A 20,743-nucleotide genomic window follows, 5' to 3' on the forward strand; every position below is an offset into this window, starting at 1 on the left:
TTGAGGACGCCTTAAAGCCTGTTATGTACTGAGTTGAATAGGATCCAAACTGCAGCAGTCGGATTGGTCCTAGAACAATAGGATCCAAAAGGCAGCAGTCTTATTGGTCCTAGAACAATAGGATTCAGAATGCAGCAGTCTGATTGGTCCTAGAACAATGCAGCAGTATGATTGGTTGGCAGGAACTACCCAATCATGCTCCAGATAGAAGTGAATCCACAACCTGATTGGCTTACAGCAGAATTCCGGAATTAGCCAATCATGTGCAGCCCATTGTGTAAATAATGTATATAAAGCAGATACTTTGAGGGGACCTCACCACTATGAGCTGAATAAAGAGCATGAAATCACTTTGCGACTCTGAGTATATTTCAAAGCCTCTCATAACCCTGGAAGCTGGGATGCCAACTTGAACAGCATATTGGGGTGGGGGGCAGGTATGCCCTATCCCACATAAACAGGACCCCCTCAACTATTTTATGGGGGGACGGGCGAATAGTTGGCTCCCACGTCCCCCCCCCCAAACGGATACTTTTGCCACTCATGGCGCCTCATGGAGACCGGAAGCGTCTGTTGAGCGGAGCGCCCGCTTTGGCGCGGTTCCTTTGGTGGGAAGCGAGCGCGCGAAAGACACAGACAGACAGAGCCGGCCGCCAATCTCCGCTCGCGCCGCCCCGCAAGGCTCAACGTAGAACCCGACGTGTACACGCGCGGGCGCTCGGCCCGAGTCCCTAGGGCGTCGCATTTCATTCGCCCGCCCGCCCGCCTGCCATTGGCTCCTTTCCTTTGCACCCGCCCCTTCCCACACGCACACGTACACGCACGTGCGCTGGGCCCCCCGACTGTAAACATGCCGCGACTTCCTCCGTGCGTCTCGACGCACGCCGGAACCCGGAAGTGATGGCGGGGAAAGAGGTGTGTGGAGCGGGTGGGGGCGAGGTGGCTGGAGACTCGCTTGCGCGCGGCGGTGGCCGGGAGGGTGGGGGCTGAGAGGGGTGTGTCCGCGCGTGCTGTCAGCCGTCGCATTGACCGTTATTCGCTCCCCCCCCGCTCCTCCCCTTCCCTCAGCGGTGCTTCTTCAGGGGGGTTTCCGAGGGGCGCTGCCCTTGATCTTGGGAAAGGGGTTGAAGGGGGGGAAACTAAGGCCAGGTATGTACTTGTGCGCGTGCGCGTGTGTATGTGCTCGCCTCCGATCTGTTACTGGCCGAGGTTTTTTTTATTTCTCTGCTGCTGCTGCTGGCGGCTCGTTCCGATCTCCGTGTCGCAGGGGTGGGAATCTCCTTTTTGGGGGGTTCACGTGTGAACGTGGCGTCTTAGACACGTGTTGAGCCCGCTGAAGTCGGCGGGAATAGTTGGGGGCAGAGAAGGCTGAGGGGGGTGGGATAAGGAGGACCCAGCAGCTTTCAGACCGCAGGTGGAGATGCTGGTCGCAAATATAATCTTGTGACAACCAAGCGAAATATGGAGCTGTAGAATTGGAAGGTATACCCCAAGGGGTCATCTGGTCTAACCCCCTGCGGTGCAGGAATATGCACGTATGGGGATCAAACCTGTGACCTTGGTGCAGTGGGTCAGGCTGTTAAGCAGCAGTTTGGTGGTGCAAGCTCCCCACAGGCAGGATTCCTGCATTGTAGGGAGGCTGAACTAGATGACGGGGAATCCCTTCAAATTCTACAATTACAGTGGTACCTCGGGTTAAGTACTTAATTCGTTCCGGAGGTCCATACTTAACCTGAAACCGTTCTTAACTGGAAGCAGCACTTTAGCTAATGGGGCCTCCTGCTGCTGCCGCGCCGCCGGAGCACAATTTCTGTTCTCATCCTGAAGCAAAGTTCTTAACTTGAAGCACTATTTCTGGGTTAGCGGAGTCTGTAACCTGAAGCGTATGTAACCCGAGGTACCACTGTATAGGATTCTATGAATCAGTGCTTGTGTGTGTGTTCACGTATGTAGATCCTACTCTCACTTTGTTGGCTGCCACCAAAAGTAAGCTTTGAATACAGGAGATGATAAAAGTTACGCAGTTTCAAGTGTCACAGCCTTCCCTGCTGTGCCCTTTTGTTGATATCTCCTTTTACCATCTGTTTCGCTCAGGTCTTAAGCGTGATGCCGGGACAGCAGGGACAATTTACCTGTGTGACCTTGCCTGAGCTAAGGATTTAAATAATCCCAGGGTTTGACTAGCCATTACTATCATTATCATTATTATTACCACAGTTGCTATTGATATTCACCCTTCACCGTGGGTGCCATTCACCAGCAGGTGCCAGGGTGCCGTTACAGCAATTAAATTTTAAAACAGTTTAAAGAGATCACAATCGCAGGAATGGGGTGGGCCCTGAAAGCACACATCTCGGGTGTCAAGGACGAAGGAAAATAGATGTGAATGTGGAATGAGGCAACTGATACTGGACAGTCATGAAACAGCAGGAAACTGTTGCTTATTTAAATATACCATCATCATATTTTTAGTGCCAGGGTGAGGGAAAAGACACTTGTGTGATGTTGTTCTGCCACTGTTGCCAAAATAGCCTTGACTTTGGGAGTGGGGAAACAAGGGCTGCCATTTGCTCCTTTTCAGGCAGCAAAATGCGCCAGAGTGGTCCTGAATGTGACAAGGTGTACATGCTACACTGAATAAGCAAATTTTCATGTTTTCCTGGTGCATTTTTAAATTCAGCCATTAGGGAAGCATTTTTATAGGTCATTTAAGAACTTGGTATGCAGGACCTAAGCATGTTTAATTTAAAGTAAGGCTGCAATTTGAAGAGCACTCAGTTTGGAGGAAATCTTGTTAAAGTCTGAGTGGTAGGCTCATCTAAGCTTAGTTCCTAGTCAACATGTTTTGTGTTGCTACGTCAAGTGTTGATAGTACACACAAACTGAGTTTTTTATATTAAGTAACCAATATTAACAATGTTTATCCACATTTCTCCCCATCATTAACGTATACAGATAATTGGTTTCTGTTACTGTGCAATCATAACTCTGTTTAATCAGAAGTAAGTTTTATTTGATTGAGTGGGACTTTTATCAGGGTAAGTGGTGTTAGAATTGCAGCCTGCCTTATGTATGGAATATACTTTAGTTAATAAAATATCTCCATATGTGTGCAAACAACCTTCTCTTATTCTAACATAGTTGTGGAAATATGAAAAATCAGCACTTAAAGACCACTTAACATAGCTCTTGTGTAAAGGTTTATGTAAGTGTACCTCTAGATACGTACTCTTGTAGAATCTTTCAGACTAAAAGTTACATTTTGGTCTCTAGAACATGTGTGGGTGGTGACTGGCTTTGAGGGGGCAATAAATATATTTGCAAACGTATTACTACCTACTCAAAAGTAACTTAATTCCTGTTGAGAAATTACATGTGCCTGGGTTTCAAACAAAAAAAATGTTTAAATTGTTTGTTTTTTACAGATTATAATTTCAGATATTACTGAAGCAACGATCTGTTTGAGAGACTTTGGGCTACATATGAAGTTCCTGATTTTAAAGTGGCACAACTGCAATGAAGAAAAGGAGAAAGCTCACTGCAAATTTAGATGACAAAAAACATCTTGATCATCGGCGGGAATCTTCAGATAAGATTCCTGTTGCAGATTCTGTGCAGAAAGTTACTGCTGGTTCTGCAGGAGTAACTGCTGCAGACCAGCTTGAGTATTCTAAAGAACTCCCGCCATCAACAGCTCAAAGAAAGCTTTTGAGCTCCCTGCAGTACAACAGAAATCTACTCAAATATTTAAATGATGATCGACAGAAACAACCATCTTTTTGTGATCTGCTCATAATTGTTGAAGGAAAAGAATTTAGTGCCCACAAGGTAGTAGTTGCTGTTGGGAGTAGTTACTTTCATGCCTACTTGAGCAAAAATCCAAGTACAAATGTTGTTACCTTGGATCACGTAACTCATTCAGTTTTCCGCCATCTACTTGAATTTCTCTATACGTCTGAGTTTTTTGTGTATAAGAATGAGATCCCCTTAGTTTTAGAGGCAGCTAAGTTTTTAGATATTATCGATGCAGTCAAACTGCTGAATGCTGAAAATGTTTCCAGTTTGCAATTTGAAGAGGCGTCGGAGAATGCGTCCCAGGTAGAAACATCCAGTGATCAAACTCCCCAAGCAGCAAGCAATCACCAATGCACTCTGTGCAATCGCAACTTTTGTTACAAGAAATCCTTAGAAAATCACTTGTCCAGAGCACACAAAGCTTCTGCCCGGGAAAAAGAACATGGGCTAAAAATGGTCGAGAGCTCAGATACTTCTACCAGAAGATCACTGCGAAATCGCAAATGTCCGGCTAAGTTTGATCAAAATGAGAATGAAAGTGAAGATGCATCTGATGGCAATTTAAATCAAGCGAGTCCTGGCAAGAAGAATGATGAGTCTAATGACGAGTCTAACAATGAATCTGAAGATAGTGGAAGTGAATATCACACTGATGAAGACAGGCAAGAGGAGGACACAACTGACACTGAGTCTGAAGAGCAAAGTGAAAAAGAACGTGATGAAGAAAGACATGAGACAGGTGATCCAGCAGGAAATATTTCTGGAGGCAGTCTTTCCACATATATTCCAGTCATTTTTCAGAACGGTAGCAAAAAATACTTGCAGTGTCCTAAGTGTAATAAAATATTTGATCGAGCAGGTAAGTGGGAATCACATGCTCGATGTGCTTTGCCTCTTAGGTTCAAACAGATTTGTGCTCTTTGTGATCATTCCTCACACCTCTAAAAGGGCTTATGCCACACACTGTAAATGCAGGTCTTATATAGAGCATTACAGTTCATATTATTGAGCAAAGTGTGTGGCTGACATCCTTGGAGTAGTAAAAGAAAACTAGAACCTCATGTGTTCTGTATATTGCTATATCCTTTGCGCTAGTATAACAAATACAGCAAGTTATGGTCATGTCGTTTAACTACCTGAACAACTATATTTTGAAATGCATGTGAAAATAACATTAGCAAAAGAACTGTTAGATGTGTAATCCAGAGAATACTTCAGTTTTTCTGGACTTACTGTTACAGTTCTTTTAAGCACAAGTCATCTTTGAGAAAGACATGCATGTTGTTGTTAGGCATTTGAACACATGTGTGTTAATTATTGGAATTGAGAGTAGCTAACATGCCTTCTGTAATGATGTTGGACTACAACTTTTGCCAGCCCCAGTCAGCACAACCAGTGATCAGGAAGAATGGGGATTGTTGTCTAGCCATCAGCTGGAAGGCAGATCATCACCATTGTTGTTGTTGTTGTTGTTGTTGTTGTTGTTACCCTGCCTTTCACCCGACAGGACTCAAGGCAGTTTGAGATAAAAACAAGAATCACTAAAAACAATAATTTAAAACAATTAAATTGATAGAATTAAAACTATATACATATATAAAATCTGTTTAAAACATACAGAAGATAATTACAATAAAAACAGCACAGCACCAGCCCTCTCATTAAAAGCACTCAGTTCCCTGTTAAAGCAATAAGATCTTCACCTGCTGGCAGAAGGATTGGAGAGAGCCAGTCTACTCCAGGGAGGGAATTCCAGAGTCTGGGAGCAGCCACTGAGAAGGCCCTCTCCTGAGTCACCATCAAGCATGCCAGTGAGGGTCTAATAATAATAATAATAATAATAATAATAATAATAATAATAAATTCCTTATACCCCCACCCACCTGACTGGGTTGCCCCAGCCAGTCTGGGTAGCTTCCCACAAGATAACAGCAAAATGTCAAACCTTAAAAACTTCGCAATACAGGGCTGCCTTCAGATGTCCCTGCTCTAAATCATTGGTCTTCATCTGGTGGGCCATGACTTTTACCAGTCGTTGTTGCAACCGAGAGAAAGAGAAGGTCAGATATAGGTCTGAAAACAAAGTTTGTTTCCTTGCAACTCTTTTGGGAACACATGATGGTGATGGCTTTATGAACTGAAGCTGCCACATTCTGGCATGTCTGTTAGTTGCATGGATGCTGAAATTTATGTAATTGTGACAACTCACAAAAGGCCTGCTGAAGTCATCTAAACTCTGGAGGCTGCATGTTCACTCCTACAAGGAGGCACCAATTGATACTGTGATTCTTCCTGTGGCCTTACATGCTGTTAATGCTGATCAGCCATCTGAGCCAGGCCTTAGTCACCTTTAGTAAAGGTAAAAACAATATACAACAACAAATTTAAATTGGTGAATTAATCCAGATTCCGGTAAAGTTAAAGACCTCTGAGCTCGGTTATTACAGCAGGGCATGGTCCAAGGCATGGGATGACTACTTGGTCAAGAAGACTCTAGCAGAGGAACTGAAACTCATTGGTTGAGTCCCTATGAAGTCTGGGGAAGCACCTTAACAATTTCATTGCAGTGCCAGTTGAGATCGACTGAGGTGAAATTGCATTGTGTTTTAGCTCTTGAGTGAGTTTACTCAGGTTGTGAACTAGTGGTGGTGACAACCACATCCCAAACACTTCTAGGTCAGCTAGCAGAAGACAGAACAATTTCCCAGTTTAGAGAACGTGTTCCTTCCCAAATGGAAAATACTTCCTTGAAGAAGGGCTTCATTTATTTATATAACGCACTATAAGCTTGGAAATGCCATCAGAACCTATACTTAATGCGTAGTAGTACTGAATGTTTGCAGGACTAGTTGCTGGTTGGGTATCTAATATTTTAACTGGAGTGGTTTGTTTTGTAGGGAAATTTGAGATCCATTCTCGTGTGCACACTGGCGAGAAGCCGTTTCAGTGCGATATCTGTCATCAGCGCTATTCAACCAAATCCAATTTAACTGTACACAGAAAGAAGCACAATGATGAAATTGTATGTCATAAAAAGGAACACAAATGTCCATATTGTAACAAACTGCACGCCACAAAAAAGACCCTAGTAAAGCACTTGAAGAGGCAAGTATGAATGAAATTTCTTATGCTATACTTACATGCTGTGATGATGTGATTAATTTTCAGTACAAGATTATAAAAAAGTGTTGACGCAGGAGATTTTATATATAAGCTACCTGCTTGAAATATGTGGCAACCATTTATTTTTAAAGTGCATGGCATTAAAAATGTGTGTGTTGAGGTGCTCTGCATATTTTATAAAGTGACTACATTGTTCCATTGCATGGCAAGTGCTTGTATTTTGAGACAATTCAAATGCTTGCCTGCTGTTGATGCTCTGTACATTGAACGGCTCTTTTCATATCTCTCTCTCTCTCTCTCTCTCTCTCTCTCTCTCTCTCTCACACACACACACACACACACACACACAAACAAACACGAGTGATATGTGAGGAATCCATATGTATAACAGTATAGGCTGGTTTCAAATAATGTTTGGGCTAAAGGGCTGGGCATGGAAAAGGCAGCACATTAGAACAATATGTTACAGCTTTGCTAATGCTGTATAATTGGAATATACAGGGAATATGTTGGGCTGTGCACTGGACATGGGCGAAGTCTGAGGTGAATTAGGACGATTCAGGGGGAACGGGCTTCAACCCAGATTGTCCGGGGCCAGGTTGGGTCAGGCTGCTCAGAGCAATCCAGGGCTATTAAGGGTTGGGGACAGTGTTAGAAACAGATATGAAAGCTAGGAGCTAAATGGTACCTTAAACCTAGGTTATAGGTGCAACAACAGAATGTCTAGGCACTCTTTTTTTATAACAAAAATTCAAAGCTGAAAATGAATGAACTGCAGCTAAAATATTACGTTCATTTTTCATATGGCCTAGTTCCTTCCCCTGCCCACCCACCCCCTAATATTCTTAAGAGGGTCTCTTCTCTAGTCTTCAGAGAGTAGCTGAAGTGGGGAGGCAGAAAAAGGTCCTCCTTTCTTTCCACTCTGCAGTTTTAATCTGAAATCTTAAGGGCAGTACTGCACCCAGAGCTTAGAAACTGCTTGCGCTAATTAAATTCCCTGTCACAAAATTTGCCTAGAACAATGGGAGTTTTGAACACTGGTTGGTGAAGAAGGTCGATGCTCTTCTGCGCAACGTCTCCTTTCCCATCAGGTTTTTTAAATTCTTGTGTGAACAAGCAGTCCCAAGGTAGAGGGGTTCACAACATAAAATTACAATATAAAAAAACAAAAATCATAATAAAAAATAATATGCAACAACTGCAAATGAGAATATATAAAACATTTTTGCTTTTTTGTAGCATGGGGAGTATGTCTGTTGTGGGTACTAATACAGCTTGCTTCTAATATTTCTTTCTGTGCTCAAACATATAATTTCCTTACTCTCGAAATAATTTCTCAATGGATTTTCCCACCCTGCAGATTCCATCCTGAAAAAGTACAGGAATTTCTCTCCAAAAAGAAAAAGAGTGAAGGCTGGAAATGTGATGTAAGTATAACTTTGATTTTATTGGGAAGAAATGGACACTTTTCGTTAGTATTATTATTATTATTATTTATTAGATTCATAAACCACCCATCAAAAGACCTCAGCGCAGTTCACAAGATAAAAATACAAAATAAAAGCACAGATAAATAGTTAAAGCAGAAACAACAAAACAATAATCCCCACTACTCTGTCTCAGATTCAGAGAACTGACTGTGCATGCAATCAGGCTGTGTGGATTTTCCCTTTCAGCTGCAATTCTTCATATAAGGCACTGGTTTCCTTTACTTTCTGGTGCATGTAATAGTGGGGCACAGGGAGCTCCTATGAGGAGGCCCCCCACAAACTCTAGTCTATGGGCGAAAATTCATATTTCATGGCTTTTGATATCTCTTCCCCCCACCTTATTTTTTAATGCATAATGCTATTCAAAGTTGTTATTATAATAATTTTTTGCATATGTTGGATTGAGACATTCTTAGAAAATGTGATTGGTATGTGGCAGTGATTGATGCCCAATTTCTTAACTCCAAATAAAAAAGACCAGTCCTACTTTCTGTTATGCACATTTGTGTGTAATACCTTCCTTTGATATATAGCTGGTTTCATGGCTGCAATGAAGATTTAAAAATAACTGACTTCATCCGGTAGTATTTTCATCTGGTAGTGTGATCATGTAAATTCATAGTGAATAGTAGTATCTGCAGTTAATCAAGATGCACAGGAATTCTCTCTTCATGTTGAAGATGGGTTAAAACTTGAAAGAATCAGACATGGGTATAGTAGAATAGCTGCTAGTCCATATAACATGAGTCACAGTGCATTTTCAGAAATATAAGATTCTGATGGATTCCTCACTGTTTAAGTATTAGCACTTCTGTTGATTAAAAACAGAATAGATTTCTTTCATTGATGTCCAGCCTTAAAGAAGCTTGTGTGTGTGTACATGGCACATTCTAGTGGATGTTAATATGTAATTGGTTGGTTGGCTGTTCTATCACTTTAGATTTGCAATAAATCTTTCACTCGAAGGCCTCATCTGGAAGAACACATGATTCTACACACACAGGATAAGCCCTTTAAGTGTACATATTGCGAAGAGCACTTTAAATCCCGCTTTGCAAGACTGAAGCATCAAGAAAAGTTCCATCTCGGTAGGAAAATCCCATTCTGCTAGTAAATATTAATTATAAATGCATTTTCTTCAGTGTGTATTTGTTGACATAAATCATCATTCACTAAGCAACTTGTGCAAATCTCTTCCAGGATTGTGTTTCAGTATGTGTGTTCAACTTGTTTTTAGTTGCTCAAAATAATCAATACTGCTTCAGCTTTTGAAATACGCCTGTATGTATTGAAGGGATTATTAGAAGTGTGTATTTTGCCTGTCAGTTTCATATCCCTGAAGTCTAAAATAATGTGCTTGGCTTTGATGCGATCCTTGTTGCTTAAGTGGAAACAATGTAAATTGCATTTGTCTTTCTTCCCAGGACCTTTTCCATGTGATATTTGTGGTCGTCAGTTTAATGATACTGGCAATCTGAAGCGGCATATTGAATGTACTCATGGAGGAAAGAGAAAATGGACATGCTTTATTTGTGGGAAATCAGTTAGAGAAAGGTAGGTAGTAATATATATGCATAAAGAAATGTTTTTGTAGCAATTTGTTTCTACACACAAAACTCTTAACTTTTCAGAAGTTTTTGTATGATAAATAGGAAAAGGTTGACCTAATACTGTATTTCAGTCTTTTAAGATCTTACTAATGGAAACAGTAGTTCTCCATTCTTCAGAATGTATTGGACTTTATAAGAACTGCAACTGTTGATGACAAGGAAAAGGCTAGAGTATATATCCTTCAAATATTTCCATTTCTCTCCTTCAGAACAACTTTGAAAGAGCACTTGAGAATCCACAGTGGAGAGAAGCCTCATTTGTGTAGTATTTGTGGGCAGAGTTTTCGTCATGGAAGTTCATACAGGTAACCCATGTCTGTATCATTACTTAGGATTACTGATAGTAGCATAATGTCAGAAATGCTCTTGACATTTCGTTTGCACTTGGGCAGAAGTTAGAAAAAGCAGCTGTGGTCGCTTTTTATTTTTTGCAAGGTTACTTGGAGTTAGGCTGGAAAAGGAGGCAGGGACAGGAGCGTGTTGCCAGCAAGAGACTCTTAGTGACATGAAAAGTTTTTTTTATATATAATTTTTTTACTGTTTTTTTCCACAGTTTTATACATTTTAACAAAACAATTTCTAACATAAAAGTACAAGGTACTTTTGAACCTTTGGTCCTCCTTCCCTCCCTGCATGGGTTCCACGTTTAAGATTAAATTTGCTGCATCTTTTACCATTATCCATCTGTTAAATATCCATAATTATCATTAAAAAATCCACGTTACAAGTGTCATTACATCCCTGCCAGTGATTTTAACTGTTTACAGTGGTCTTTTAAATAAATTACAAATTTGCTCCAGTCTTTAGAAAATACTTGATCTTACTGGTTTCGGATCTTCCCCATCAGTTTTGCCATCTCTACATGTTCCATCAGTTTTATCTGCCATTCTTCCTTTCTTAGTACTTCTCCTTCCTTCCATGAAGAGGTTTTTTTCTAACTGCTGTAACCTCACTTTTGTGTAGCCAGGTGGGCATCTGAGGAAGAGCTCCAAAATAAACGAGGATTAAGCTAGGATAGCCAGTTCAGATGTAACAACAGACCACAGTTAACCCTAAGCACAGATTCAGAACCCAACTTCAAATCATGGTTTCTGATTGGTCACAAGGTGATGATTGGGGTAGGTTCAGAGATGTAAACGAACTATGATTTAGGGTTGTGTCTAAATGCTGCAGTTGCCTCATCCCATGCATTCTGAGCTATTGTTTCATCCCAGTTCTAATTTACGGGGATTGCTGGCAGGCTGAGCTTTAACAGTGAGCACAAGAGATCCTGTGCAAAGTTAAGGTAAAGGTAAAGGTACCCCTGCCCATACGGGCTAGTCTTGACAGACTCTAGGGTTGTGCGCTCATCTCACTCTAAAGGCCGGGAGCCAGCGCTGTCCGCAGACACTTCCGGGTCACGTGGCCAGCGTGACAAGCTGCATCTGGCAAGCCAGCGCAGCATACGGAAACGCCGTTTACCTTCCCGCTGGTAAGCGGTCCCTATTTATCTACTTGCACCCGGGGGTGCTTTCAAACTGCTAGGTTGGCAGGCGCTGGGACCGAACGACGGGAGCGCACCCCGCCGTGGGGATTCGAACCGCCGACCATGCGATCGGCAAGTCCTAGGCGCTGAGGTTTTACCCACAGCGCCACCTGCAAAGTTAACCTTGTGCAATTATTAATGCAGGCTTCATCTGCGGGTCCACCATGACGACAAGCGGTATGAATGTGAAGAATGTGGAAAGACTTTCATTCGTCACGACCATCTGACAAAACACAAACGGATACACTCAGGTAGACAAATGACGTTGGCTTTTTCATTCAAAGAAACCCTGGTTGGCTGAAAAACAAAAGCATTTGATCTCCTGCTGGCCTGTAGAAGAGGGGAATGCATGAATTCAAGGCACAACACAGCCCATGCATGCAGGACTAAACCATGCATTTGACTTGACCTGAAAGCGTATGAAAGTGTACATGATTATTTGGCAGTGATCTGACAGACTGGGTTTTCCTTGTTTGGGTGCCTTCGGTCTTTTTTTATTAACGCTCATTCAGATTGTGCTTTTGGTTCTCCGAAGGTGAAAAGGCCCATCAGTGCGAAGAATGTGGAAAATGTTTTGGCCGAAGAGACCACCTCAGTGTTCATTATAAAAGCGTTCATCTTGGAGAAAAGGTGTGGCAAAAGTAAGTTTTCATTTTAATTCTGAAACTCATTCGTATGTCCCAGTTTCAGCGTAACAAGAAGGATCCTTGTGTCAGCACGCTCCCTTTCTCTGCACACTTGGCTTTAGGGAGACATTGCAGTTTCCCAAACCACAGTTTCCCATCCCATCCAAACTGGGGAACTCTTGTTTTAAATGCTGCTTGGGAACCAGGATCTCCACCCCTTTCTAGTTTGTGTTTTAGGCTGCTTTTTGGCTAAAAGGCTTCCAAAGTGGCATGGAGCAATAAAAAAACGCTCAAACAAAAAATGACATAAAGCAGCAGTACAAATCACGAGTACAAATTAGTTTGACCCCAAGATGCTGGTAGTTAAGTGCACAGGGTAAAGTTGCTTTGACATTTTCTGCTTGTTTTCTAATCTAACACATTTATATCTTTCTCCAGGACACAATTTAAAGCAGGGGCAGGGGCGGGAATTAGAATATTAAACCTATGATTTTGATGTAGTTCATGTATACACTGAAAATATCCATGGATGTGGAGCTTTTTTCTAATATGTTCCATTTTCCTTGAAGGTACAAGGCAACATTTCATCAGTGTGAAGTCTGTAAGAAAGTGTTCAAGGGGAAATCAAGTTTGGAAATGCATTTTAGGACACATTCAGGTGAGCAGTTGTGGACTTTATGCTTTGCTGGATCAGCAAGAATAAATGTGATGTTTCATATTATGGAATTCATAAGAGTAACATTTTGTGGCACATAGTACGCCTTGGCATTTGAATACTAGCTAACAGTTTAGTGTACAGTTTAGTGCATGTTTGTAAGCTTTCCTATCTCAGAATCTCATCTGAAAAGTTAGCACAAGCTAGACTTTGATGCGACTTTCTACATGCCCAAAGTTCTTGATGTTGGAGAGCTGTCATAGAATTGTAGATTTGGAAGGGATCCAATCTAGTCCAGTCCCCTTCAATGCAGGAATCTCAACTAAAGTGGTATATTCTAGGAAAAGCTGGACCATGTGATCAGAATTATCAGTTCAGAACTGTTAGCTCTGAGCAGTAGAATAATAAACAAATAAAACAAAATAAAACCCTGCCCATCTGGCTGGGTTTCTATATAAATCGTTATGCAAGAAAACAAGATTTCACAGACTAGATTTCTCATAGTCTAATTAGTGGACTATCATGGTTAATTACAGTCATTTGGGATCATTCTTTATCTTTCATTGGTAGGATATCTTAGCACTAGATATAGAGCTACGAAAAGCTTTACAAATGCATTTCCCGAATAGTAACCTGTTGGCTATTAAAGCAATGGTTTTGTGTGTGTGTGTTGTTTTTTTTAAAAAAAACCACAAACAAGAATAAAACTTAAAATCAGAACTTTGGCTCCTCCTCCCCTCCAATGTGTGCCAAAATATTTAAATTAATAAAACGCCTCTCCATGCAACGAAGAAACTAATAATGCTATGTCCTATTGCTATATTAGGAAATATTTACTCTATTTATTCTGACTTTTTTCAAACACAGGTGAAAAGCCATACAAATGTCAAATTTGCAACCAGTCTTTCAGGATTAAGAAGACGTTAACGAAACATATGGTTATTCATTCGGATGCCCGGCCCTTCAACTGTCAATATTGCAATGCGACATTTAAACGAAAGGACAAGCTGAAATATCATACCGACCATGTGCACGGAGGAAAGTCTGCCGAAGAATCACTAAGCCCAGTGCCGGAGGAGAAAGTAGTTTCTTTGCCAACCCAGTTTGTACCTGATGACAAGGCTTTCCAAAATGAGTCTAAACCGTTTGTGGAACCAGCCAAGGTTTATCAAGCAGAAACCAAAACAATGCTACAGAATGTATCGCCAGACGTGTGTGTACCACTAACACTGATACCTGTGCAGATACGCGAAACTCAGTCCGATCTTGTAGAACATACCACCCCTGTTTCATCCTCGCCTCACAACCTTCTTTCTTCACAACCTCCTCCAACAGACTACCAGCAAGCGACGGATTTGGCGTTTCTAGAAAAATACACACTCACTCCACAGCCTGCAAACATCGTTCATCCAGTCAGACCTGAGCAAATATTGGATCCTAGAGAACAGTCTTATCTTGGAACATTGCTGGGTCTTGATACGGCTCCCTCAGTGCAGAATATTTCAACTAACGAGCATTCGTGATTATGTATGATAGGCTATTACGACAATAGTCAACCAAGTAATTCACTAGTGCCAGGATTTCTGCTTGCGCAATTGAACTTCTTCTTCTCCCCAAACCTGCTATGGGGGGTTGAGGGAACCCCCAGATTTAGGAGACACATGGGGAGGGGAGAGGGAGTGGCGTTGCATAGCCCAAAATCCTTGTGCTAGTGGAACTACTTCGTTGGAAATAGCCCTTATATTTCCCTAGTCTTGCTTCCATGTTTAGCAATTAGAAAGCTCTCAAAGCGGAAAGTTGCCAAGTACAAAGGAAAAGAAGTGTCTTTTTAAATGCAGTGGTTCAACATGCAAAATATAATCGTGTGGTTTTTAAATATTGTACAGCTATTTTTAAAACAACTTTCATGAGGTAATCTTATTCGTCAAGAAACCTTAAATGAAATAATTGGGTCATTTATGAATAGCTCTTCACCTTTGCATTATTAATCTGCACCTTTCATATATGAAAAAGGTTTTGGGAAGTTCAAAGGTACAGATAACACAAGTTCCTTTTTATATTTCAGATCATAAAATTATTTTAATTATTAAAGTTCTGATCTCCCCAGCTTTGCTGTTCCTGCACGGAGAAAACACAACACATTTCCAGGTTTAGCATTGTATCCAGGGATTGTGGCTTGCTAGCAATTTGTCATAACGGAAATATAATTCAAATCTGCATGCACACACAGAAGACATAATCGTTCTAAGACACATAGGGCTTTAAAGATCAAACATGGCACTTTTAGTTGGGCAGGGAGAGAATTGGCAGTGATTGCTGTTGCTTTAAGAATCGGTGAAATAAAAGACAGCTGGCCCATGCTTTTCAAGGGAATAATTTGAATAAATACCTGTATAGAAAAGTATGCTTCTAGATACTGGTTGTTGAGAATTGCAGGCAGAGGGAGATAAAGCACTTGTCCTCTGCTCCAGCTTCCTAAGAGCATCTGATTGGCCACTGTGAGAATAGGATACTGGGATGAGATGGACTTCCATCGTGATCCAGTAGGCTGCTCTTAAGTCCGTCCTTCCTTCTTTCCTTCCTTCCTGGTTTAACTTGAGGCAGTCCTAAGTAAACTTAATTGGAAGTAATGGTCTGTTAATCCATGTGACTTAATTGGAGTAAACATCAGATTAGTCAGATGGTGGCCAGCGTTTTTAGCGTCCAATAACACTAAAAAAAAATGCTGATAAATCAGTTTCCACTTCTAGTGCTTTTGAGAACTGTTGCGAGACCTATTCTGAGATAGTTGTGGAAAAGACCCAAAATGTATATGAGCGTTGAATATAGAGGTCCTGTGATCCTCCTACAAATCTAGTACTTGTTACCTCATTACAGTATTTTCCTTTATAAATGAATGTTCTTACATTTAAACAATCGTGGAACCATAGGCTACTTGGGTGCCAGGTAGTTTGTGTTCTTGCCCATGTTTCAGCACTTAAAACAGATGGTTGCTACAAGCTTCTTTATGGTTAGGAAAACTAAGAAGCTTGCTTTGCGAGTTTTTCTATCTTAATTGTTGTCTTCAGAGTACACCAAATGTGCGTGTTAGCTGTTGAATAGTGCTAGAAATATGTAGAGTTGAAGATTTGAACTTTTGGTCCAAAGAGGTACAAGAAACTCCTGGTTTTATGGCTTTTGCCACATTTGCACATATCCTAAGTAAAGGTGGGTATGTGTAGCAAGATCAGGAGCAAATACTCAGAGGTACTGCTGTCATGTAAGTATGTTGGATAAGTGAATTAGGTTTGGAGTACATATAATGCTAATTTTTAGGATTATGTAATCTTTTTAAGTATTTTGGCATCATTTTGATACTCTAGAACAGTAATGGCCCTCGAGATATTGCTAGACTACAACTCCCATCCTTGTCCATTGATCATGCTGGCTAGAGCTTATTGCAGTTAACGTTTGCGGGAGCCAAAGATTACCCATCTATGATTAAAAAAAGGAAGCTATACAGCCCTGTGTTTACTAACTGCATTAACTAGAGAGTCTCATGAGCTGGAAGTTGCTTGTTTTTAATTGTTATTCATTTTTGTTGTGTTTTAACTGACATTTTTGATGCTAAATTACAACTAATTGGACTTGCGTTTGCTCTGTAGCATATTAATTTGGGAACGGTTTTAAATGTGAAGAACACGAGATGGCCCTTAAAAATCTGTTTATACATATGCTGATGTTGTGAAATTAAAAATGATCATTTTGACTTTGAATCTATAGAATGTTTACCATCACCTCTTCACATCAATGTTTCATGCAATGAAAGTTTTTCCCCCTGAGTGTGCAGGCCGTGTGTCACCCATGTGCGTCTCCTGGTCTCCTAAATCCTGCATTGCCCGTTAAGCAGAGGGGGTCTTTGCTGAACTGACATCTGGGAATGGAGATGTAGTGGCTATTTGAAATGCAAATGCACGGAGACTGTTCCATGGGATGGAACAGCTACCAAATGCCACCAGAAACTTCAGGAACAAATGAAGGTGGTATAGCTGGTATCTACTTACGTAGTACAATAATTTATATCCTGCATTTCAGGGTGTAAATGCTTCCAAGGCAGTTTACAGGTAACATTAACGCAACATTAAACTCATCAGGATCTTTGGCAAAGGACAGTTGATGGTAGATTGCCTGGGGGGAAAGAGGAAGATTAGGTAGAGCTGGACTTGAGATTTTCATCTGCCTCTTAAAATTGCCAGGATTATGTAATTATTCATTTAATATTCCCTGTTGAGGGAGTGAGATACTGCACAATGGGACGCGGGTGGCGCTGTGGGTTTGCCAATCAGAAGGTCAGCAGTTCGAATCCCTGCAATACGGTGAACTCCCGTTGCTCTGTCCCAGCTCCTGCCAACCTAGCAGTTTGAAAGCACACCAGTGCAAGTAGATAAATAGGTACCGCTGCAGCGGGAAGGTAAATGGCGTTTCCGTGTGGCTTCCGTTATGGTGTCCTGTTGCGCCAGAAGCGGTTAAGTCATGCTGGCCACATGCCCCGGAAAGCTGTCTGTGGACGAACACCGGCTCCCTCGGCCTGAAAGCGAGATGAATGCCACAACCCCATAGTCTCCTTTGACTGGACATAACTGTCCAGGGCTCCTTTACCTTTTACCTTTTTAGTGCACTATAAATCTGCAACTTATTTATTTAAAGTATTTGTAGGCCGCCCTTAAGTCAATATATATATATAAAACAGTATCACAACCAATAATCACACAGGAAGCAGAAAGTCTTGCCAGGCACTTCATCCCTCCCCAAAAGCCTGGGCAAAGATAAGACTTTACCTGTTGTGAGAATGCAAATAACTTGGCAGCTGAGCAGGAAGGTACAAAGTCACTGAAGATGACAAATGGAACTGATTCTTGACTTGATTGAGCAGTGTATACCGTAAATCAGATTGGGAAATGAGGTGGGAGAAGTTAAGTTTTTCTTACACTACACTAACAGTGCTTGCATTTCAAATGGCTACCTCCAGTTCATATTGATCAAGCCTGAGACTTTCACATCTGTTAGTCCCTTTCCTCCGTTTATAGTTATTTGCACCCCTCTCCCAAATACCCATTTTCCCTCACCTCAGCTTTCTCTGTACCCCAAAGCGCTTGCTGTAGTTGGTCTGCACTGTCCTTTGCTGTGCCCCGTGTGTTGCTTCCTTCTCTAGGATACTTTGTGTGTGACTGTTAGATCTATAGAGAGAGAGAGAGAGAGAAGTTTTGCCTTAACTGTTTTTCCTGTAAAAGTGTTTGAACTGATTTGTATTGCAATGAATCAGTCTAATTGCCTGCATATCTCTCAATTTCCCAATCTATTGAAGCATTTGTACAATTCCTTGTTTCTTATATATTTCTAAGTATTTTATAAAGAAATTTGAGACACCAGACTTGTAGCTGGTTATTTTGTATGTTGTTTACATCACTGCAATGAACAATTAACTGGTTTTATTTCTGGGTTTATGTTATAGTTTTTCGTCTTGCATCCATCCACAAACACAGGCCCCAAGCATGCTTAATTTTTTCTCAGTAAAATAACTTTGCCTTTGGACAACTAGATGGCTGCTGCACAAGCTTATGTATATTACACTAGTTGATGCTTTTGCAAAAGTATAGCCTTTGTAGATCTGGGAGTTCAGATGGTGCTCTTTCAAATTATGGAAATGCATCAGTTGCATGGACACTGTCATCCATGTTCAGTCACACTTTGGTTTTCGGACAGCCTAGTTCTCGAACGTTTTGGCTCCTGAACGATCGAAACCCAGAAGTGACTGTTCTGGTTTCCAAACGTTCTTTTGAAGCCGAATGTCCGATGGGGCTTCAGGAGCTTCCTGTAGCCAATCAGAAACCACGATTTGGAAGTTGAACAGAATTCCAGAACAGATTCCATTCGACTTCCAAGGTACGACTGTACTATGTCAACACTTTGTGTCCAAGTTACTGAAGTGGACAGGAAGGAAGTAGGTTTCTTTTCATCCAACACGTGCTCATGGTTTGTTTTTTACTCCTTTAGTCCTCATTCCATCCCTTCCCCAAAGTGCAGTACATGAAACTATGCGACCCCTGACAACCAGCTCACAATGTTCGGTGGGTAGCTTCACCTACCTGGGAAGCCTGGCCTTGAAGGTGGGGAAGGGAAGGATTCAACCTGTTGGCTGAACCAGTTTGCCCTGTTGTAGACATGCAAAGTGGCCTTCACACTCAGTCTCCATGGGTTCTGTTGTTAAACCTTTTCTACTGCATCTTTTTTCAATAATCCAAGATTTTTATAACTCCATTATGTCCATAGTTCTCATTACAAGTGTTATCACAGTTCTGCTAATGTTTTCAACTGCTTACAGTGGTCTTCAAGGTAAATTATTTTTAAAAATTCCCATTCCTTATTATAGTTTTGGTCTTCCTGGTTCCTGATGTTTCCGGCCAGTTTTGCCATTTCACCATAGCCCATCAACTTGATTTGCCATTCTTCTCTGGTAGAAACTTTATCTTCCTTCCATCTCTGGGCTAACAACTTCTGTGCATCTGTCGTCGCAGCCATAAAAAGATTTTTCTGATCCCTTAGAATTTCAGCACCTACAATTCCTAATAAAAAAGCCTATGGTTTTTTTTTTATAAAGCTATTTAAAACATTTTAAAAATTCATTATATATCATTTTCCAGAATGCTTTTGTTACCTTACACGTCCACAACATATGATTAAAGGTGCCTTTTTCTTTGTAGGTCTGTGATTCTTAATTCAACTGAATGTCACTTTTGCCTTCAAAAAAAGATCAGTGACCTCATTTTTCACTGGCCAGATGTGGAGTCAGTAAGCTTTGCAAGGGTTATGACTATTCATTAGATCCTGGGCTCCCAATAGGTTGGGGGGTTGCTCCTCCAGCAGATATAATGCACATGCACCCCACTACCAAAATCTGTGCAATCACTTCACAGTTTCTTCCTACCTATTCAAAGGGTCTCTACTGCACAATACCAAATGTAACAATTCACTGATAAATGTATCTATGTACTGGCTCACTGGGAAAACTTCAGAAATTCATACAGACCTGTGAGCTCAGCTACTCAGCAGCCCCTCTGCCTGAGTGATAATCCCTGGCACCCTGATACCTGAGTGCCAGACAGGTAGCCATTCCAGAAATAACAAACAAATGATGAAGACAAAAGGGTGTAATTAACTTGGCTGGGAAACGGAAATGTAAATATCTCTTCTGTTTCACTTGACAGATGTTTGGTGGAGGGCAAGGGAAGGCATGGGGCAGGGTCCAGGATGCTCAGATTATTGCCACCAGACATCCCCTTTCATGATGTAACCATGATGTATTAGTGATGTAGTTTGGGGGGTGTAACATGGGGATTAGGAGCTAAGAAAAGTTTGGGTTCCCTTTTGTACGGAGCTTCCATCTTGTTTCACCTTGTGGCAGGTGGGAGTCCTGTTGCGACAGTCTTCAATCAAGACCTGCTGTTTTGCTCTAGTATTCCTGGCTGGTGTCCTTGTTTTTTTGTCCAAGGGAGCCCTCAGATTTCTTTTCTCCCTTAACGCAAGGAAGCCTTCAGATTTCTCCATTAACAAGGTCAAATGCAGAACATTAACATTAAAAATAGGTTCTCCTAGGGATTGATCAATAGGACAATTAGGATATCTGGAAGGACCTGGAGAACCTTTCAGGCAAACAGTACAATATTTCAAGACAATTGTAGGGATGCCATGCAGGGGATGACCTCGGGTTTTCAGTGAAACCATGACCCCACGGGCTAGAGCGTTGAGGGCTGGTTTTATGGGGGGCTGGGAAACATTGGATTTTCACTGCCAAGCATTGCAGGGGGCCTTTTGATAGTGTTTGGCACTGTTTTGGAGTAAACCAGACGACATCATATTTTTGGCAAAATTGCTCAGGCTCA

General features: G+C 41.4%; 1 protein-coding gene and 1 long non-coding RNA gene across 2 annotated transcripts; one reads left to right on the plus strand and one right to left on the minus strand.

The window, feature by feature from the left end:
* The first annotated feature begins 3,467 nt into the window (after nucleotides 1–3,467).
* ZBTB41 (zinc finger and BTB domain containing 41) lies at nucleotides 3,468–16,579 on the plus strand. The gene is given in 11 exon segments (XM_081865872.1): nucleotides 3,468–3,500; nucleotides 3,502–4,654; nucleotides 6,693–6,900; nucleotides 8,279–8,345; nucleotides 9,349–9,496; nucleotides 9,833–9,962; nucleotides 10,228–10,323; nucleotides 11,688–11,794; nucleotides 12,079–12,184; nucleotides 12,739–12,827; nucleotides 13,692–16,579. Coding segments are annotated over 11 exon segments (2,778 nt in total). The 5' UTR covers nucleotides 3,468–3,482; the 3' UTR covers nucleotides 14,348–16,579.
* LOC309343987 lies at nucleotides 4,357–6,068 on the minus strand. The gene is made up of 3 exons (XR_014157487.1): nucleotides 5,741–6,068; nucleotides 5,499–5,614; nucleotides 4,357–4,486 (listed from the first exon to the last, which is right to left on the minus strand). It is a non-coding gene; the product is annotated as an uncharacterized lncRNA (long non-coding RNA).
* Nucleotides 16,580–20,743: the final 4,164 nt, after the last annotated feature.

This window comes from Podarcis erhardii, assembly GCF_964252035.2.
Source record: "Podarcis erhardii genome assembly, chromosome: 6".
Taxonomy (NCBI): Eukaryota; Metazoa; Chordata; class Lepidosauria; order Squamata; family Lacertidae; genus Podarcis; species Podarcis erhardii.